We start from the raw sequence: 22,151 nt of genomic DNA on the forward strand, positions 1-22,151 counted from the left end.
CTTGCTGTGACTGGGTCTTAAAACTGCCTTGGATTGGAGACTGGAGGGAAACAGGGGCCTCCTGACCCTACTGTCCCCTGCTGTGCTTTGAACAGGCTTGCTAGTTTGACTTACTGGACAACTAGTGCAGATCTGAAAGACACAGTAACTTGCTTTAAACCACTTCTCTAAGAGTTATTTCTTATCGACTCTCCTCTTTCTTTCATGGCAGGATGATTCTAGAGATCCCTGAAAATGTGAACCAAAGCCAGCCCTGGAGCAGCTGCAGTCGGTAACTCTCAACCTGGGATCAAGCTCCAGCTTGGTGTGAGTGGCCGCTAGAGCTGGGAGGGGAACAGGGACCTGGCCCCTTAACAATGGGGTTCGCAATCCTGGTGAGGATGCTCAAAACTGTCAAGATGCATTCTTATGTAGTATATATGCTTGTCAAGTGTTTTTCTGATTAGAAGATACAACAATCACTTTAGGTAACTTCCATTTAATTTAACATTTATTTTCATTTTGTATCCAGATGTCACATTTTCTACATTAAAATATAACCATGCTGACCCCCCCACCCCCTCAGAGCAAAAGTGAAGAACGTACACAACTTAGAAGACGGAATGCAGAGTAGAGAAGTTGTATTGCACCCAAGTACCAGAGAACACACAGTAGACAAGGCAGAGCTGCACAGAAGACCGCTTCAGGCTGACAGGAGGGAGGAGCAGGAATTACATGTCTACAGATTTTAAATGCTATCACTTGGGTCACAAGGTTACCCTGAAAAGGCCAGAAAGCAGGAATAGAGAGGGGGAATGTCCAAAGGCTGTTCTCTAACAGAGTTTAAAATATCCATTAAGTGCAGTCACCTTTCTCCTCCCACTTGGCTTTCTGCATCAGATGAACATTTCAGACACTTCGACCACGGTTAGCGAGTCAGAACATGGAATGGGACTATGTCTCGCTTTCTTTTTATTCCACCCCAACTCTTCCAAGACACCAGTTCCATACGTGGTTTTAATTGTGATTCTTCTGCATGGAAAGTCATCAGGCTCACCACACGAGCCATCTCCCACCTGACATGCCAGCTGTGCAAAGGCTGTGTGATTCTGTGTTCCTGAGAGGGCCACGTGTCAGCCACAAGAGCCCCAGCTTGACACACACTGAAATCAAAAGAACAAAGCTTGCTTCGCTCATGCTTCATTAAGGAGGGAGCATGTGGACCGTAGCCACCTTAGAGCAGCAGCACAGACCAGGAGCGGCCACCACAATCCAGAGCAATCGCTCAGGGAAGAGCCTGGAAGCTCTTCCTGAAAGAGGATCCTTTCGGCCCTGACCCTGGCCCTATCTGGAGGCCAAGGCATTGTGATGCCAGACAGGGATGCTCTTGAGCAGGCTGAGGCCAGGTCGAGGAGATTATTAGGCGAATAACTGCATCTCTCTATATAAATAAGCACATTGATAAACTTTACCTCCGGCCTTGCAGTTATTTTAAACAAAGCACTGAAACCCAGGCTTTCTGAATAGGGGATATTTTAACGTCTGTTACCAGTTTAACACATTGGAACACTGGCACAATATGGTACCTATTCTTTGTTTTTAATTACAGGGTAACACGATAAACTCCAACAAAGAGGTGGGGATGAGGGAGTGCAAAAGGAACAAAGAAAACAGAACCACCGGTATTTCACAAGCACACAGAGCCAGTGGTGAAGCAGCGGCTAATGCTTTGCCGAGTCTCGCGGGTAGAACTCGCTCAGGGTGCTCTGAGGGATTCTCTTCAGCATTTCTTTGGGGAAGATTCGGAGCAGTTGCCAGCCAATGTCCAAAGTTTCATAGACAGTACGGTTTTCATAAGGACCTTAAAAACAATTGAGACGGAATGAGTAGAAGCAAACCATTCCCTCCGCATTAGTGTGCTTGGACACTGAACGGAAGCCTGGTGCACTGGGATGACGGTGCTGGTACAGAATACAGAAAGAACTGTGGCCGGCCTACGGGACACAGGCCCGCCTTGGAAGTACAGCCAGAATGCTCCTGAGACGCCAGAAGGCAATGCTGCACCTCGTGTACTTGAGACGTGTTGTCAGGAGACACCAGCTCTGGAATGGGATCTCATGACTGGTAAAGGCAAGGGGCAAAGAAAAAGAGGAAGACCCTCAATGAGGTCGAGTGGATTCAAAGCTTACAACTGTGAGGAAGGATGTGGTGCCGGACGGGCAGTGTTTCCTCTGTTGCACACGTGTTGCTGTGAGTCGGAACAACTTGACCGCACCTAACAACGTGTTACTCGGTGTCTGTTCTGTTAGCTCTCGAGCACGGTGAGGAGGAGAGGGCTTTAACAGTGGGTAGAAAAAGTCCACTTTCTTTTTTTGAGGTGTCAGCAAGCTAACTTTACTCCTGCAAAGGCATGTAATTCTACTGTCTTTTAATCTTTCCACAGACTTTCGTCTCCAAACATATTGAAGCCCCTCCCCCCACCTGCACCCGATGTAAAATGGAGTTTTCCCAGGAGGAGACATGACTGACTGTGGAAATGAGTGGTGCGGGCAGTAAGTATCAGAGGAACGGGGAGAAAAGGGAGCGGCACAGGGTCAGGGAGGGTGTGGAGTCGGAGAGAGAGGGACTTGAGCCGGCTTTGAAAACTGGGTAGGACTTAAGAACCTGAGCAATGGGAACTATGTACGGGGCGTCAAAAGTTTGTAAGAAACACTCCACACACTTCAGAGGCCCATCTCATACATGAGCAAAGTCTGGGCCCAGTGTGCACGCTGATGCAGAGATCAGTGCGAGCAGCAGTCTCTGGAACCGAGGGCTCAGAGTGGAGGAAAGGCTGAATCTGAGTGAGGGATACCACTATAGACAGGTGCTCGGAAAGGGTGACTGTGGCTGGAACACCTGAGTATGTGAAAAGGTAGATGGTTTTCAAAGATGTCATTATTTTGTTAATTGCAGAACGATTCTCATTCCACTAAACAAATCTTTCATGTGAGCCACCCACACTGCTGGTTGTAGGACGGAGAATCAAACTTTACCCAAAGTAATTTAATCTTTGCCCATTTACTGAGTGATAACTTGGGACACTCTGTTCAGTCAATTCCAACACACCTTGACCTGACCCTGTGAGAGTCCAACTGGCTCGGAGGGTCTTCTTGGCCGTCATCTCTGTGGAAGTGGACCATCAAGTCTTTCTCCGAGACAGGTGCGGGACAGGCTCCCAGCACCACCCTACTGCTCCACAGCTGAGTTCAACTTCGCTGCCACCAGGCCTCCTTGACATGACTCCATCTCTGAGATGTCTCCATCTCTTGGGACTGTCATTGCACGGCCTTTGTGGCTGCAGCGGGTGGCGTGTTGGTCTCTAACCAAAATGCTGCCTTGCTCTGTGGAGAAAGACGAGGTGGCCTGCCTCCACAATGACTTACAGCGTCAGAAGCCCCACAGAGCAGTTCTATTTGACGGGAAAAACGTGACTGAGACTGTTTTTTGGGTGACCACCACCTGTGGATTTATGCAAATGAGCAGAGGTGCTATTCAGGCCACAAGGACCACCAGGCAGCTTGCTGTCAGCTGACCCCGGGAGAGGCGAGCAGGAGGCTGCGCACAAGCCTCTATGAGGACTACACAAGGAAGCCAGGAGGCTGAAGACACGACGTACTACGGGTTCCTGGTTGGTGATAGGCATTCCTGCATGAGAGAGGTCACATGCCCAGGGGGACATGAGAGCTGTTTCAGAGACCTTTCCAGACTGCATCCTGGGCCTCTTTGTGTCCCTTTTTGCTATAATAACATTATAATCGTAAGTATAGCATGATGTCTGAGTTCTGGGAGTTGATCCACTGAAGTATCCATTCTAACGTAGTGGGGCCAGCAGGAGGGAGTGCAGGGAGAATCTGTGAGCTTGCAACTGGTATCCCGAGGGGGTAAGGGGGATGCTCTGAAGTGAGGACAGATCAGAAGCCACGAGTGTCACGTGGACCCCCACACCTCTATCTATCATCTGCCCATTTGGCAGTCTGAGGAACATGTCTGATCTCATTCTGGGAGACCGGAGTTCATGACATCTGAGTTAAGAACTGAACAGAGAAGTAAAGAGTAGGGATTTGTTATTGCCTCAGAGTTGAGGGCAGAGTGGGATTTTGAAATTCCCACATGCTGCACTTGGTGATGTTCTTGTTGGGTCTCTTCCCTCTGTCTTACATGTTTTGGGAAAACCTTCACTTGCTTATCAGGGGGTTTATCTACCTTCTTACCATTTTATTTTGTTTATTGTCAGATGTCTTGAAAAGATGACTGGCATTGTCTCAGCTCTACCTTCTGCTGTGTGACCTTCAGTGACTTCTTGTTGCTAGTTCTCCATCCATCATTTCCAGGGGAGGCCGAAGCTGTCCCTGTCTGACAACTCTGAGGGGGACTACACTCTGCATGTAACGGAGATCTAAGGCCCAGCACCTTGAACTCTAGGAACATACTCTCCACCAGCCTCGTGGATTCCCTCTATGACAATGCCAGAGTATCAATTGTCAACTAATCCTTCACTGGGGTGGTGGGGGGGGGGAAAGAAAATTCTACAGAAGTTTTCAACATTACATATCATATGCAGAACTATGAAGCTAGCTTGGTCTCTAACCAGAAAGAACATGATCCAGGAGAATGCTGGAAGAACTTCTTTAACAAAAAGGCGAACTGAGTAGAGCTCACTGTAAATGACCTCAGATTGGAGAAGAAATCCTCAAAATTACATCCGTGGCTGTTTACGTTCATAAAGGAGCCCGGGTGGCATAGTGGGTTACGTGTGGGGCTTTTAACCACCAAGTCTGCAGAAAAAAGACGAGGCTTTCTGCTCCCGGAGATTCCCTGCCTTGGAAATTCCCAACAGTAGTTATAAGGGCCACTGTGAGTCGTAACTGACTCAACAGCAGTAAGTTGTCACGTTCATAAGAAGACGAGCCATCTTACCCTGAGCAATAAAGTTCCTCTCAAACTTTTGCAGAAATTCCAAGTAAAGAAGATCGTCTGAGGTAAGGGCTTCTTCTCCAACGACGGCTTTCATGGCTTGTACGTCCTTCCCAATGGCATAGCAGGCGTACTGAAGAGAAAAAGGGCTCACATGAACGCAGAGGGAGGACTTTATCAATGCTGGCAGCAGTCTAAGGTATAAAAGTGTGTTGCTGTAGCTACCATCGCTAAGGTGATCTAAGAACTCTCACGGGTCATTTGTAAATGTAGTTTATATAAAGATGGTTCACATACAGTACAAGTATAGAGAGAGTCACTAAGAAGGGAGCCTTGGGGAAGAGCAGATGTCACAACACTGCACGTAAAAGCACATTTCTTCACTGTGTCACCACCCAAAACGAGTTTACATTCCACGGGGCCTTTTCACGTTCCAGACCACTTGAGATCAGAAGCCCGGGAAAATCCACCAGGACTCTCGGCTCTATTTGTGGCTGAGGTCCATGCTAACACGACTACATAAGCAGAGGCTTACAGAGTATATTGTATACTTTACTGTTCTGGTGATTGCTTAATGTGATGAGCAAGAAATATGGAGCGTATCTTTATATAATTATTTTTAAAATTACTAGTAAATGGTTTTGTTTTTTTCCCAAATGTCTTTGAATTTATAGAGCTTTACCTGTGGGTTTCAAGCACATACTTTTAAATCTTACTTAGTATTACCCTTAGGAGAAAAAGACTAATTGGGTTCTCATGAATTATATCCTACATCAAGCTTAAATTAATTCCACCAAGGCCGAACATATATAATCACACTCCTTGTGGGGGTGGCGCAGGGCACGGGGCGGGGAATGCTGTGGGAGGATGCTAAGAAGTGGTAAACAACAGAAAGACCAGACTTCTTCTGAAGACCACACTTAGAAGGATACGTACCAGCTGGTTAGACACGTCAGCATGATCCTTCCTGGTCATACCTTCTCCAATAGCAGACTTCATTAACCGTGACAATGAGGGGAGCACATTAATAGGTGGGTAAATCTTGGATAAAATGGGAGAAAAGTTCTTTTGAATGTCAAATTCTACAGTAGTATAAGACTACACTGAAAAGTCTATCAATTTTCAACAAGTCTTGCATTATCATATTCTCATAACTAAAGAGTATTCTGGTTCGATTTATAAAACCACACACAAAATGATACGGTTCAAAAGGCTTCAGCCTAAAAACTGATTTTTGTTCCATCAAAAATGTTTATTGAACTTGTTTTAAAATTAATAACCAGACTGGGACATTATACCATTATGATAATAAAATACCCCCAAAAGTTTTTGAGATAACTGATTTCTTTTTTGGGACACAAAAATGAGAAGGAAATAAAAATGTACTACTTAATCTGGGCACTCTTATACACATCATAATCTTAGCATACTGAAATGACAATTCTATAACCAAATGATAATTATTCAAGTTGATCTTTTCTCAACAAATGATTCCTAAGAGCAAAAGTGAAAGATACAAAAGAATAAAACTTGAGACTTATAAGTTTCACAGGATTGTTCACAAGTCAAATACCTGTCTGTTATGCAGCTGTCTGTCCACGTAAATCTGCCCCTCCGTAATATATCCAGTCAAGTCAGGGATGGGGTGAGTGATATCTACCAGAGAAGACAGCTGATATTAGACATGGTGTTTCTGAGCTTCAGCTGAAGAGGCCCTGGGCTCTAATTAAACCCCTTGAACGTTCATCTGCACGCTCTGCAGCAGCAGCACCAGTGCAGGGCTGCCCAGAAGATCTGCCTGTGATGGTCAAAGCAGGTATCTAGGCTGGTCAAATCTGGTAGGCAGTAGCCACATGCCTGTTGAGTGCTTGAAATATGTCTTCTGCAACTGGAAGACAGGGCTTCAAATTGTCAACCACTATTTAAATAGCCCCATGTGGCCAGAGCTACCACATGAGACACTGTTAAGGGGCAGCACACTGTCAGACCTATGTGCTGGCGCCGAGAGGTCTGTTCGCCACGTTCAGAAACAGTACGATTTCTCTGGCCAACATCAAGTTAGTTCCAATTCTATACATCAAGTTCCCTTGCTGGCATTTTCCAACTTGATACAGATACCAAGAACATTACTGAGCCAACAGTGAGCTGTATCAGACAGAAAAGCACCATTCAACACGCAAAGCGCAGCAGGGAAGAGGTCAAACAAAGCAACACATCTCTGAATCTGTTAAACGATAGAGGAGGTTCGCTCCTAGGAACATACCATTTTTGTGCCAGGAGGCAATTTGTGCGATATGGTGTGAAGGTTGAATTCAGACTATTCTTAACCTAGGCAAATTATTTTATCTCCCTGTGAGTACAGCACCTACTTTGTTTCTATAAGGATCAAATGAGTCTACATTTACAAAGCACTTAAAACTGTTACAGTTCATCCCATCTTTAAACAAATATAAAAGTGAGATGAGACCAAAGAGCGGCAACACAGGGCTGCTATCTTGTCTTCGCCTCTGACTACACTCTCAGAGGCGCTGTTCAGATGGCATTTCCTGTCGCTGCTCTTCATCTGCACTCAGCACAAGCTGCTTAAATTACTGATAGACATACATAAAATACACCCCAGCCAGATCTAGTCACTTACATTACATGGAAGCGACAATTAAAAAATATATATTTCATTATCCCTACTACAAACAAAACAGCAACCACTCGCTTATAGCTAATAACTGAAAATGAAGAATTTAAATTACAAAGAAAAATGCATTTCATCCACAAAATGGTAAGTATAATTAGAGCTTAAACAAAATTATTATTCAGGCATAAATAACTACTTAAGGTAAAGCCTGGAGGAAAAGCTCTGAAAAGAATTTCAACTCAAAAAGCTCTATGGTTAAAGAAAAAAAAAAAGCTGAGATGACTACCCTGTTGCCATCTGAATGCTGACTCTCAGTGCCCCGAGCAGGGCAGAGGAGCATGGCCCCCAAGGGTTTTGGAGGTTGGAGTCTTCAGGGAAGCAATCTTTCCTCCATGCAGTGACTGGTGATTTGGTCCACAGGGCAGTGCTTACCACTGCACCGCTAGGATTCCTGGTACAATGATGCTATTTGCTCATCCCAAAGACGAACCCTTACCGTCATTCGGCATGGTGAGAATTGGGATCTGAGTGATTGAGCCATTTCTGCCTTCTACTCGGCCAGCCCGCTCATAGATTGTGGCCAAGTCTGTGTACATGTAACCTGGGAAACCGCGTCGCCCAGGCACTTCTTCTCTGGCGGCTGAAACCTGAGGGCAAGTCAAGGAAGCAAGTATCACATGCCGGGACGGGAAGGGTCAAGCGGACTGCGCTTTAGAAACATCATCTAGAAACACAGGTTCAAATTATTCTGCAACAAAAGTGCTGAGAATGGGGGACTCAAATGTTTTTGCTAAAACTGTATTGCCACAATGTAGGTCTTTAAACAGTTCTGCTAGAAAAAGTCTTGCATTTTACTAACCTCATAAAACAAGAAGAGTCATAAAACCGAGAGAACATCTTTAGTTGACCAGGTATCGTTCATGCCATGCAGCTCGTTGTTATTTATGCCACAGGGAAGGAAATACACCCCCAGAACCACATGCTGTGCTCACATAAATGATTTAAGCCTCCAGCAACATTACCATCACCCCCAACTTCTAGCTGCAATCAAGAGTTAGGTGCACTGATTTTCCATGACCACAAAGCTTGCAGTCTGCTCTATGTATCGAATAAGGAGTCATAATGGCGTTAAGAAATATGCTTGGAGGGAATCCAGGACGGATGAGCCCTATACGACCAGTGGTGTGAGTGGCAAAACAGGGAGGGTAAAGGGAGAATGGGTAGGGAAGAGGGAACTGATTACATGGAACTGTGTGTGACCTTCTCCCTGGGGGACAGACAACCGAAAAGTGGGTGAAGGGAGACGTCGGACAGGGCAAGATATGACAAAATACCCATTTATAAACTATCAAGGGCTCATGCGGGAGGGGGGAGCGGGGAGGGAGGGGAAAAATGAGGACCTAATGTTGGGGGTTTAAATGGAGAGAAAATGTTTTGAGAAACGATGTACAAATGCGCTTTACACAATTGATATGTGTATGGATTGGGATAACAGTTGTATGAGCCCCTAATAAAATGTTAAAAAAAGAGAAATATGCTTGGTAGCCTATGGGTATACATATTAATTAACCTCATTAAGTGCAGCAGTTAAGGGTGCATGTGCTCTGCAGCTAACTGCTCTCAGTGTGGACTTGACAGGGCGGACGCCGAGGTCAGCAGCTAGCAACGCCGATGGCAATTTGACAGAATAACTTCATAGCTATCAAATCTCATAATGGGTCTGTAGGTAATGAAGCTGTACGGTTATTTTTCTTGTTTTTATAAGATTTCATTTCAATTGTGTTTTATAACGTATTGGTCTGTAGTGGATGCGAGTAAAAAAAAACCAGTCCTTCCCCATATGTAGTGTGAAAAGGCAGTGTGAAACAATGAGATATTAAAAAAAAAGAGATGTTAAGAATTTTAGGAAATTTTAAGGTGCCATATATCTATATAGCATATGCCTCCAGATGTGTTTTTCCTTTTTACATGCTTAGGAGAGGAACTTATTCAAAATTCTATACACGTTTTAGTCAAAAACCTTTGGTATATAATTGGTAAAACTTAAATGTTCTTCAACAAACACTGGTTTCTTTGTAGAAAACAGTTTTGAAGGGTGCTGCCAGAGAATGATCTTCATCTAAACATGTACATTACCATTAAAACTGGAATTCTAAGCAGAGTTACAAACTGAGAGCCTGGACAGAGATGAACTTCTTAGGAAAGGAAGTGAATCAATAGCTGATATCATTGATTCCCTTTTACAATCAGTTTTTCATTCACAGAGACAATCACAGTTCTGATACACTAATAATATAGACCCTGCCTTCTAATCATTTTACCAGTTGAAAGTTATAAAAGTCTTATTTTCATTTTTGATAAATTAAGCTCTATGTTGAAAGAACGGATCATGAAGTTTAAAAAACATGTTTAAAGAAAATTGAACACTTGCAAATGACAAGATAATCCTGAAAATGGACCCATTTTGTTTAACTGAGAGAAAAACCCCCAAAACAGAACACGCCCCAGGTCCTTCAATAACACCAGGTATTAAAAATGGAGGAGGTAAAGAAAAAGCAAGTTACCTCTCGAAGTGCTTCAGCGTATGAACTCATGTCTGTGAGGATGACCAGCACGTGCTTCTCACATTGGTAGGCAAGGAACTCGGCTGTGGTTAGAGCCAGGCGAGGAGTAATGATTCGCTCAATGCTGAAATGGAATGACAAGCCAGCAAGACCAATGTTTCTCGAAATAAGAGTAGTCTCCTTCTGCACAGTTTAAACACCCTGTTATTTACATGTTAGTTATGTGGACTATTTCACACATATCTTAATCTCTCAGAATATAGTTTCTCAAAACCAAGAAGATGAGAGACAGAAAGCGAGAGAGATAACATGGGAAAGTAAGTGTAGGCCAGTGTTCTCACATAAGGGAAAGGGTCACTTACTGAGTTTTGCATGTGTATGTGAATTTAACCGTAGTATGTAAAATAATACTGTGACCCAAGTACCACGAGGCTCTTGTGGCTGCTAACTGCAACAGGTCGGTCAGTAGTGTGAACCCACAGTGACCCCAGGGGAGAAGGATGCCTGTCTACTGCCATAAGGACTTATTGTGCTGGAGACCCGAAGAGGCAGTTCTACTGTGTCCTGTAGGATCTGTAGGCACTGGAATGGGTTCAGTTTTAAAACGGTTGATTCAAGTTTGGTTTTAGTAAAAACAGTCCCTGTGGTACAAAAATTAAATGCCACTGAAAAGTTAGCAGCTCCAAGCCATCAGCCTCTCTGGAGGGAAGAAAAGATTTGGGGGTCAGTTCCTACAACGACTTCAACCTTACAAATTCTGCAGGTGTTTACTATGTACTAGGGGTACCGTGAAGCCGAATTATCTCGATGGTAAGTAACAACAATCACAATTGTAACATGCTTGAACCTGACTTTGGGTAAAAACAAATAGTGTTATTTACTTACGTTGGGTCATTAGCCAAGTTCAAAAAGAGGCAGACATTGTCCATTGAGCCATTTTCTTCAAAGTCAGACTTGAAGAACCGGGCAGTTTCCATGTTTACCTAAATAGCAATGACTTCATCAGTGACGGGAAAAGAAAATGTCTTAACATTCGTGTCAGATCAAAGTTATGGCATGGATTTGAATCGTTCCTATTCTTGAAATCTTCATGTATGCAAAATATATTTTCATAAAAGTCAACAAGTGCTGCTTACTTTGGGCATGGAAAGTAAAAGTCTTCAATTTCAAGCAACTGTCAAATTCAATATTGAGGCTGTTCAACTTGTCAGAGTAGCAACTTCTCCACCTAGAGGGATTCAACTATCTCTATCTCTGCATTGTTCTAATAACAAAAGCATTTCATTTTAATGGAAAAAAATTATACTTACACCCATAGCAGCAAATACAATTGCAAAGTTTTCTTCACTGTAGTCTACTACATCTTTGGATTTCTTTACCAAACCAGCTTGCCGACAGATTTGAGCTGCAATCTGATGAGAATTATAAAAGAACTGAGTTAAAAATCTAGATTTATATTTCTACAAAGAAATAACTTTTACTCAACAGTTTGAAATTATAAATAAAACTGGGATGATTTAGAGGTCTTTCACCAACTAAAATTTGTTACAGTTCACAAAAAGAAACAGGCAAGAAGGTGGGATATCAAGCACAGATAATGATTCAATACACAGTTACATTAGGTATTGATTATGAAAGCCTTTTACTGACGTTCTCAATAAAATAAAGCATTTAGAAATACTTCCCTGTTACATGTCACACTAACTACATCCTACTTCTCACCTCATTGTGTGGTAAGCCAGCAGCAGAAAAGATGGGAATTTTCTGTCCCCTGGCAATGCTGTTCATGCCATCAATGGCTGAAATCCCAGTCTGAATCATCTCCTCAGGGTAGATCCGACACTGAGGGTTGATTGGCTGACCTAGTTCCCAAAGAGGAAAAGTTATTATTATCTGCAAATTATTTAGAAATAGAGGCAGAAAGCAAATGAATAAAAAACAACCAAATAAAGCCTATAAACTATAAAGGAGCATAAAACCGGAAGTCTACAAAGCATTGCTCTCTCTTCTTTCCTCTAAAAAAAAAATCAGTTATTGTTGAAACCTGAAACTGTTTAATTATTTCCCCTGAGTCTTCTGCAGCTTCACAAAATAGATGGTAGCACAACAGATTCCTCAAGCTAAATGCCCACTGCTGTTGGGTCCATTTTGACTCGTAGCAATCCCAGCGTGCAGCGGGGCACTGTCAGTTAGGGTTTCTGAGGCTGAAACCCTTTCGAGAAGCAGACTGCCTCATCTTCCCCCCAAGGAGCAGCTTGCGGACTGGAACACTGCCTCTCAGTGACCAGGGCACCGCTTAGCCCACTGCACCACCAGAGCTCCTTGATGAGAGGAATCTTTATTTCAAAGCCATGCTTTTACTACTAACATTGCAGATAGTCCACAGTAATATTTCACAATGTTTCAAGATATTACATGTACAGACAGATATGAGATAAATCTTTCTAGTTGTAAAAATAGCCTCTAATAAAAATAAGTTTAATATGGAGACAATCCTAGAAATTGTTAAAACATTCGTTTATTTATTTAGAACAGTCTCTCTCACACACACACACACACACACACACACACACACACACTCTCTCTCTCTCTCTCTCTCTCTCTCTGGTAAAGGTGAAATACAACTGGGTTTCAAAAAGTCTGTGGAATCATTGGATTATCTTTTCATTCCACCAACATTTTTAAGCACCCTCACAGGCTGTGTTCTCCAAATCAGAAATCCATTTCCTGCCCCTACCCATGATGTCAAGGAAGTCTTCAGCCAGCACAACCGGGCCTCTGTCAATGGGCTTTCCGGATCCGTTGAATACCCGGCCTGCAAGACAGTAAAAGGACAGAGCTGAGTGGACACTGGCTTTCAAACATGCATTACTTTTCTAGACTCAGTGGACATGGGTTTACAAGAAAACAAGACTGCTGCTCCAAAGAATGATTATATCCATTTACCAAGCATATCCTCAGACACTGGTGTTCGGAGAATATCTCCAGTAAATTCACAGGACGTTTTCTTGGCATCTATACCTGAGGTACCTTCAAACACCTATGTCAAGACAAAGAAGCAATCAGAAATGTGTACATGGGTCCTTTAACACTTTATCTATTAAACAGTTCCTACAAAGTAAAGTCCATAAATGGACACTACAAGGGGCTTCAAAAAGTTCATGGAAAAAGCCCAGTATCTTTCAATTTCATTTTTCCATGAACTTTTGGAAGCCCATTTGTATGTTTTATTGATACAAGGAACAAAGGAATGTTCCTGGTGATGAACCCAGTTGAGCATCTTTAGAACCAGGGCTGGCAAACTATGCCTGTCGGCCAAATCTCAGATAGACTAATGATTTTACATTGTAAATGGCTGTTTGAAAAAAACAAACCAACCAGATGCAACACAGACTTCCAAGGATTTACTGCCTGGCTCCATGAAGACCTAAAGCATTTACCATCTGGTGTTGTATAGGAGGTTTCCAATCCTGTTCTAAATTAGCGAGCCAGACATTGGAGGAAAACTGACATTTTCCATTATCAGGTAGTGTTAAGAACTACAACTTTTAAGGAACAATTTCCTTGTTTGTTTCTCGCTCAGATATTGTTTTGGTTTATCATAATCTATCTTTGATAGCGAGGCTGAAAGAGTTAGCTTGCTATTAACCAAACACTGGAAATGTAACATAGTTTGGGATCTGGTCTGCCGAGATTTAGTTTGATATAAGGGACTCAGGATATAACAGCACCCTCCCTCAACAGTAAAAATCCCTTTTAACCTGTTAATTACTCGGGGTTGCAGCAAAGTGGAGGCAGAGCCATTTAGATAAGAAAAGAAGCCTGAAACTTTAGGGGATACTAGTTAGACAGCCCACGGAGAGAAGAATGGCCTTCGCTGGATGGTCTGATAATCCCTAGGTACATGTAAACCTTCCTGTGACGCTTTATCCCCTTGGGTCCTCTAATTGTAAATACCTGTTAATCACTATTTCAAAGCCTATTTCTTGTAACATAGTTTAAAATATATAACTTGCTGGATTGGAATTGAACACGAAAACAGCTCAGAGACAGAAACTTCACTGTTTCCTTCTGTCATCGCTTTGCAGGAATAAACTTAGAATTTCTCGAATCAACCCAGTCTGCTTTTGGAACAGTGACAGGTTCTTCCTCACTCCTTGTGCAGGAAGGAGCCAGTATCTCCTCCGCCGTGACTTTAGGGGAGGAGGTTTTAGACTATTGGCTAAAAATGAATATAGAAGCTGACTTTTGAAAGGAAACAGCCAGTACTCCATGTCTAAAGATTTCATTTCATTCAATGAGTACTAGCATAAATAAGGTTCCCTAAATTTCTGAGACAAGGAAAAAGTTCAAGTGACTAAGTTCTGAATGTTATGCTTACCTGAACCACTGCTTTAGAACCACTGACTTCTAGCACCTGCCCACTTCTCTTTGTGCCATCTGGTAATGTCAAATGGACAATCTCAGCATATCTGGGAAACTACATAAGAAGAAATAAAGGATCACAAACCAGTATTTTAAAAGCCCCCACCTCCAAAGTACTCTCTATGCAGTATCTCCATAACCTGTATGAACACACACACACACACACACACACACACACACACACACACATCCCCACACAGGTAAATTCCAAGAATTTGCAATGACAGGCATTGAAGTCCTTCAAAAAACACTACGGACGTAGCATTACATACAAAGGAAGGGGTCTAAAATCCACGAAAACACGGCAATGAACTATCTTTCTTTCCCCTGTGTTACATGTTATAAAGTTCTGTGATCATGTTCCTGGGTGACACGGAGTTGGCTCTGACTTCTAGGGCCTTGTGCACAGCAGAAGCAAACAGGGCCGGTCCTGTGGCATCCTCGTGTATCACTGCTATGTTTGAGCCCATGGTTGCAGCCGCCGTGTCAGTCCACCTTGTGGAGGGTTTTCCTTTTTCACTGACTCTTTATTTGAACAAACATGTTTTTCCCTAGGAACCAGTCTTTCTATTGATAATGTTTTCAAAGTCCGTGAGATGACACCTCACCATCCTTGCTTGTAAGGAGCATTCTGGCTGTACTTCCTTCATGACAGTTTTTTTTGTTCTTCTGGCAATCCACAGTAGTTTCAATATTCTTCACACACACCATAATTCACAGGCTTTAGTTCTTTTTGGTTCTCCTAACTCATTGTCTAGCTTTCATGTGGCCTCTTTGCTATTTAACACTCTAAAGCATTGGTTCTCAACCTTCCTAATGCCATGATACTTTAATACAGTTCCTCATGTTGTGGTGAACTACCCCCCCAACCATAAAATTATTTTCATTGCTACTTCATCACTGTAATTTTGCTACTGTTATGAATCAGGAGACCCGATCAGGAGAACCAGTCAGTCACTCGACGTCCCCAAAGGGGTCGCGACCCACAGGTTGAGAACCACTGCTCTAAAGAGACTATAGAAGGATTTTTCAATTGCCTCCTATGTGTGTGAGCTGGACAATGAATGGGGCTGCAGACGAGTACTGACAGGACCAGGAACTGCCCAAAGAATACAGGGCTGTCTTGGAAGAAGTCTGGTCAGAGGGCTTCTTAGAGGCGGGGACGGCGACATTTCGTCTCACACACTTTGTTCCTTCTATCAGACCAGTCCTTGGAAAAGGGCATAAGGCTGCTAAAGTAGAAGGTCTGCTAAAAAGAGGAAGACCCTCAAGGAGATGGATTGGCACAGCCCCACGACGGGCTAGAATACAGTGCCTGTGAATGGCAGAGGACCGGGCGTGTTGTGTTCTGTTGTACAAGGATAGCTGACCTAAGCAACAACAATGGAAGGTAAAAAAATACACATCACTCAGAACCGATTGTTTGCTTCTGGGCTGTGTGTGTGTGACCACATGTTAGCTTTCTGGGGGGCAGCAAAAAGCCAAAATGTTACTAAATTATAAATTAGTAACATAATAATATAATGCTAGTGTCTCCACCAGAATTGACTTTAAAGGCCACGAATTTGAATTGGTTTGAGAGTCACCATGAATCACTCCAACTCTAATTCTCCTAGCCAGATATTCTTGTAATCCATCTTTTTTTTTAATGGTATAGGCTACCCCCAAAATACATTGTAGTGTTTTACTTATATAAATGGCAACACACCACATAACTCATTTTGTAACTTTTTTTGACCTTATGCTTTGAACCTGTGCCTTCCTCCTCCAGGGTCAGTTCCATGTGGGGTGCCAAGCTGGAGAGCTGTCTGTGCCCTGTCATGTTTCCACCGAACTTGGATTCCCAAGACTGTCCCCACCAGCCTGTGGTCTCCCTCTTCCCACTTCACCCTTGGTGTCTGCCGTCCATCATGCCAGTCTGAAGAGACCCTGGCTAGCATCAGACCCATGGACTTGAGGTGGACTGGGTTCGGTTGTCTTCTGGCTATATAACATTCTTTCTAACGTATATTTGAGTATCACTGGTTTTGTTTCTCTAGACAACCCAGTCTAATACATTATTCTTTCCTCACTTTGTTACAGATCTTGCTTTTTCTTTCTGATAGAAGTCTGTATATTCTGGATACAAATTCCTTTGCAAATATTTTGTCTCTGTTTTCTAATACTATTTCTGTTCATTTTATCATACAGAAGTCTTAACATTTTTTATACAATAAAATCTGTGCTATGTGATTTATACCTTTTGTCTTAATTAGGAAAAGTTCCTAACTTCATTTTTTGTTTGAGTCCTTAACCCAGGTGGATTACTTTCTGTCATCTGATTTCCCCCCCCATTTTCTTTCATATGGGAAACAAACTACTCCAACAATATTACTGAAAATCCAATCCCCCCATTGACTTGATGTGCCTTTGTCATTTATCAAGTTCCCAGACATTTTCCAAGCTGGTTTCAGGACTTTTAATTTTATTCTACCGATATTCACTTATTCCTATATCAAATCCTTATTATCCATTGTTCTCTCTGTTATCTGTTGGGGAACTCTCTTTTCTCATCCCTTTTCGAGGTTGTCATTATAAACACTGAACTCTTTTTCTCTTCCATATGAATTTTAAAATCAGTGTGTCAGTGTCATCAGCACATACACATTTATACTTTTGAGACGATGATTGGAAATCATTTAAAGATTAATTTGGGAAGAATCAATACCTTTATTATTTTGAGTCTTCCATTCATGGATATGTATGGGCTTTCATTTAAGTTGTCGTTTATATCTTTGAAAACCCTGAGTGGTACAATGAACATACTCTTCCAGCTAAACTGATATGTTGGAAGTTTGTGCCCTGTGTTAGTCCAGGTGGACTAGAGAAACAAATTCAGACACTCATATGTGTGTACAAGAAAGAGCCTTATATAAAGAGTAATTGTATATTGAGAAAACATCCCATCCCAGTCCAGATGACGTCCTTAAGTTCGATATTAGCCCCTATGTCCAATACCAACCAATAAATTCCTCTTCAGACTCACGCAACACATGCAATGACGCCAAACGCAAGAAGAATCACAGGCCAGTGGGTGGAAAGTCTTGTGGATCCAGTGACAGTAGAAGCATCTCAGCTCTAGCATGGGTCTCCCCGTGATTTCTCCAACTCCAGGGCTCTAGCGTAGCTCCACGTGTCTTGTACACAGGAATGCCTCACAGGGAGTGTCTGTGTCTGGCCTCCAGTGAGCTATTTATCTCTGCGGCACCTCAAAAATAAGGTCTTCAAGCCGTGATCTGCTTGACAGGCTAAACTCCACCCCTTCACTCTTAAGTCTCAAGTTGACAACAGATTATGTAACTACCACAGGCCCCTCAGAGGTACCTGGTAAGAAAGAACTGGTGATTTCCAGACCAAAGTTCAGCCACTGAAAACAGATCTACACCGACACACAGAGGATCTTCATGAGTCAGAGGCAACAAAGCTGCAAAGTTTTCTGTAATTAGTTACCGATTGCTCCAATCAATTACTGCTGGCATGCAGATGTCTACTGATTTCTGCAGACTAATCCTATGTCCAGCAACTGTCCTACACTATTGTTTCTAACAGTTCCTATAGAACGTTTAGTTAATCATGTCAAGAAATGATAAAAACAAAGCTGCCTTTTCAAAAGTTCACTTCTCACACGTGGCATGCCATAAAGGACAGGCTGCCTGGTCTCCATCTGACCCCATGATTTGTTGCAGATCACACAGACCACTGTGACCTACTCTGTTCTTTTCAAAAGCAGATTGCCAAGTCTATCTTCCTAGTCCACCTTGGTCTGGAAACTGCTGGAATCCTTACAGCATCACAGAATCATGTGAGCCTCAGCTGATTGGCAGGTAGTGGCAGGTATGGGGTGTGCTGAGTAGGAATCAAACTAGATCTTCCAAATGGAAAGTGGGACTTTTACCAACAGTTCACCAGTGAAATGCCCCACAAGAAACGGTGGGCAACATTGTGTCGGAGCTGAATTTCTTTCCTCGCAGCACTGGTTAGGCTCCCAGCACAAAGGTAAGCAGTGGTAATGACCACAGACACCCTCCAGATTCAACTGAGAATGATTTCAGAGCCTTCCATCTCTCCTACGAATGCTGTGTGTGTGCAGAACATTGTAGATAAGTATCCTAAGAAGTTAAATAACAGTCTGTTCTCAGTCTGCATTTTCTAAGAGGGCTTTATCTATTTATTTTTTTAAGAAATGGGTATAATTTCATCAAATGCTTTTTCTTTATTTACTGAGAAGAGCATAATTTTTTTCTAGATGAATCTAATAAAAGTGATAATTTATATTGATAGATCTTCTAATGTCAAATCATCTTTGTGTTGCTGGGGTAAGCCTACTGCCATAATTTTTATTTACATGTTAATTTTTATTGATGCAATACATGAGTAATTTTATCATGGATTTTGGGTAACTGTGTTTTAAATGAGAATGGCTACCTCACTCTTTTCTGGTACTTCCCACTGTCTAATTTGGAACCCATGTTAATAGCATTACCTTCTAATTAACTTCTGCAATTAGCTGTGTAGCAGATCTCCATTTTCTTTCTCTTATACAATTTGTGTTCAATTATCTGTTACTTGGTTCTGTGTGTATGCTTTAAGTTAAAATCCCAAAGTAAAAATAAAACCTGTCAGGCATCTGAGAAAAGAAATGAGAAAATTCAAAGCTAAACCTCAGGGTAAAATTGAGGCTATAAGATATTAGCGGAGTTGGTCGAAAGAAGCGAAACAACACTGTAAGCAGGGTGGTATGTTTAATGGGCTTTCCTCACCCAGTGGTAATCTACAGAGGAGGAAAAAGAAACTAAAGCTCCTTCCTCTGGGGTGTTTTCTAACCTCTTCCTGATGCTGTCTCGTACAGAGTCCCGAGCTTCCCCCACGTCACAGTACGCAGCAGAATGTTTAATTATCTAGTCAGCTGCTTATGGCTCCATTGGGACAGCAGCCATTTCTAATGTTGACCAATGTATTTTCTATGCTGAGCTTAATAGTTAAAATACTTGAAATTAAAATATAAAACATTAAAATATGAACTATAATATTTATTTAATACAGAGCAGTGAAAAAAATAAACGGAGCTTCCTAATATGCTCTGCAATAAAATAACACGTAGGTACTATTCTTTCCCCAAATAGTAAGGGGAGCCTGCCCATGTCTTGTACAATGGCTTTGGATCAATGTGCAGACTAGAGGGAAACTGGCCAAGAAGCCAACTCACCATGTTAACCTTACATCAATTTGTACCTGTACGTTGGCACCCACAAAATAATCTCTCAGTAATAAAGCTGGAGAGACAACACATTTTCTAAGAATGTTTCTCAAATATTCTTTCAGAGGGGCCAAATGCTAGCATATTCTTATTAGATTCTTTCAATTAACTAGTAACTGTGCGCCCCATCCCTTAGTCCATAGAAATAACAAGCTACACTAGAAAACATACAAACCATCTTTTCTGAAGTTATTCTGATCATCAAATGCAGGCAGAAGATATCTATTAGAGGCTATACCCTACCCTGCCATTTTCTTTCTTTTTTAAAGATAACCATAACCGTTCACAATTCTTATACGTATGTGTGGCTGAAAAAAATACAAAACCAAAATTGAACTAAAGATGCTTCTCCACCTTGGAAAGCATAAAAAAAAAAAAAAAAAAGAAAGATTCTTCCAATGAACTGAACAGGCAAACACTATTTGGTGTTTTAGGGTTTTGCCAAGCCCACAAAGATAAACTAGCACTCTGTATGTAGATACAGAGCTTAATATGTCGTAGAGAGGGCAAGTGTACAAGTAAGTGTTAAAAACAGCGGTCTTTTATGAAGCATATTCACAAATAATCCTATTTTTCTCATGAGGTAGGAAAGATAAGGTTATTTGCCTCCTTCTTCTTCTTTTTCAGTAAAGGATTCAAGGCTGTAACAAAATCCAAAGTGGAATTTGGTTTATTGACTTTGGGCCTAAAATTCTCCTCTCCATTTTAGTACTGATAATCAGACCAAGGAATGGCTTAAAACCACAACACACATTTAAACTGTTTTTTAACTTCATAAATGGTTAAATTATAATAGAGAGTAGAATTACCTTAACTTGATCTAAGATCACCAGTGGGCCATTGACTCCTGACACTGTCTTGTACGCTGCAAAGAAACAGAGAAGAGTCAGTCAGCAGTAGTCAAATAGCGCAACATCCTACGTAACCTCTGGTACAGGCACTCTTCAGCGGCGTTGCAGGTTAGCTGCACAAATTCTTCTCTCTCCCCAGGACATCAAAGTCATGCTCACATCATACTGTAGTTTGTGTTAAGTACGCCACAGCAGGATGGAAAAGCTTGATAGGGAGTTAAGAATTACCACAATGTGGCACGAGACATGAAGTGAGCACATGCTGTTGAACACGCAAACTTGCTGAATGCAGAGGGGAACAAAGAGTATTATCTGCAATGTAAAATAAAACAAGGTCTGCCTATAACTACCAAAAAACGAAATCCTACGTTAGCACAATAACAACACTCAAAGGTTCCAATGTACTTATAAAATATGCCTGTGCCGTACAACTTCTCATAATCTACCAAAAATGACCAGAACCCCTACTCTGGCACGGTGAGTGAGGGACTGGGTGGCTAACCACCATGCAAACCACCAGCCGCTTCTCTGGAGAGAGATGAGGCTGTCTGCTCCGAAGGATCAGCCTCGCTAAGTGAATGGAGCAGTTCCACTGTTTCCTCTTGAGCTACAAACCCCACAGCAGGGAAGGGTGGTGATGGGAGCGACACTGTGATGAGCTGAGCTGTGAGCACAGAAAAAGAGTAGCTGCACTTACTTCATCAGGGAGAAAATGAAAAGCTGTACAGGAAGTGGGTTTTAGGGCTGAATCTTGTGATGGGAATTAGCGAAGTTGTTGAGGAAGAGGAAGATGGAAACCTTATAAGCAGAAGTGACAAAACTCACAAAGGAAATTTGACAAAATATAAAACTCACTGCCATTGGGTCGACTGTGAGTCATGGTGACCCTATAGGACAGAGTAGAACTGCCCCTACGGGCTTCCAAGACTGCCACTCTTTATGGGAGTGGAAAGCCTTGTCGTTCTCTTGAGGACTAGCTGGGGTTTCAGCCAGCTAGCAGCCCACCTCATAATCACTACACCACCTTGAAAAGTTCATGGAAAAATTGTATAATAACTTGGTTTCATTTTTCCACAAACTTTTTAAACCCCCCTTGTAGAGTCCATAGGTAAATGTGTAAAGCACACTTCCTTGGGAGAAAGAGTGGCGTTCTGTTTGTTTCCTTAGAGATTACAGTTCGGGGCAGTTTTACCGTCCAGCATGCTGCTACAAGTAGGAAATCAAGTTAATGGCACATAACAACAAAACTTAAAATACGCACCGCCAATCAGTAAATCCTGACTCAAAGCAACTCCTATACTGCAGAGTAGAACTGCCCCTGTGGATTTCTGAACCTGTCACTCTTTATGGGAGTAGAAGGCCTCAACTTTTTCCCATGGCACGGCGTGGTTTCAAACTGCTGACCTTGTAGTTAATAGCCCAACACATAATTCACAAACTAGTCTGTA

At 42.3% G+C, this 22,151-nt stretch overlaps 1 protein-coding gene across 1 annotated transcript in view; it reads right to left on the bottom strand.

Moving 5' to 3' along the window:
* Positions 1-468: 468 nt before the first annotated feature.
* Positions 469-22,151, bottom strand: part of ATP6V1B2 (ATPase H+ transporting V1 subunit B2) — a 31,855-nt gene continuing 10,172 nt past the window's right edge. Inside the window, exons 2-14 of the mRNA XM_004707573.3 lie at positions 20,662-20,717; positions 14,513-14,611; positions 13,078-13,171; positions 12,869-12,946; positions 11,854-11,993; positions 11,442-11,543; positions 11,017-11,114; positions 10,132-10,255; positions 8,064-8,214; positions 6,509-6,591; positions 5,872-5,976; positions 4,939-5,068; positions 469-1,840 (exon numbers count right to left, since the gene is read on the bottom strand). Coding sequence (XP_004707630.1) covers positions 1,701-1,840; positions 4,939-5,068; positions 5,872-5,976; positions 6,509-6,591; positions 8,064-8,214; positions 10,132-10,255; positions 11,017-11,114; positions 11,442-11,543; positions 11,854-11,993; positions 12,869-12,946; positions 13,078-13,171; positions 14,513-14,611; positions 20,662-20,717 — 1,400 coding nt within the window. The 3' untranslated portion in view covers positions 469-1,700. The remainder of the gene's footprint in view (positions 1,841-4,938; positions 5,069-5,871; positions 5,977-6,508; positions 6,592-8,063; positions 8,215-10,131; positions 10,256-11,016; positions 11,115-11,441; positions 11,544-11,853; positions 11,994-12,868; positions 12,947-13,077; positions 13,172-14,512; positions 14,612-20,661; positions 20,718-22,151) is intronic.

The sequence above is a fragment of the Echinops telfairi genome, unplaced genomic scaffold (assembly GCF_000313985.2).
Source record: "Echinops telfairi isolate 266 unplaced genomic scaffold, ASM31398v2 ScPeMD7_9;HRSCAF=40, whole genome shotgun sequence".
Classification (NCBI taxonomy): domain Eukaryota; kingdom Metazoa; phylum Chordata; class Mammalia; order Afrosoricida; family Tenrecidae; genus Echinops; species Echinops telfairi.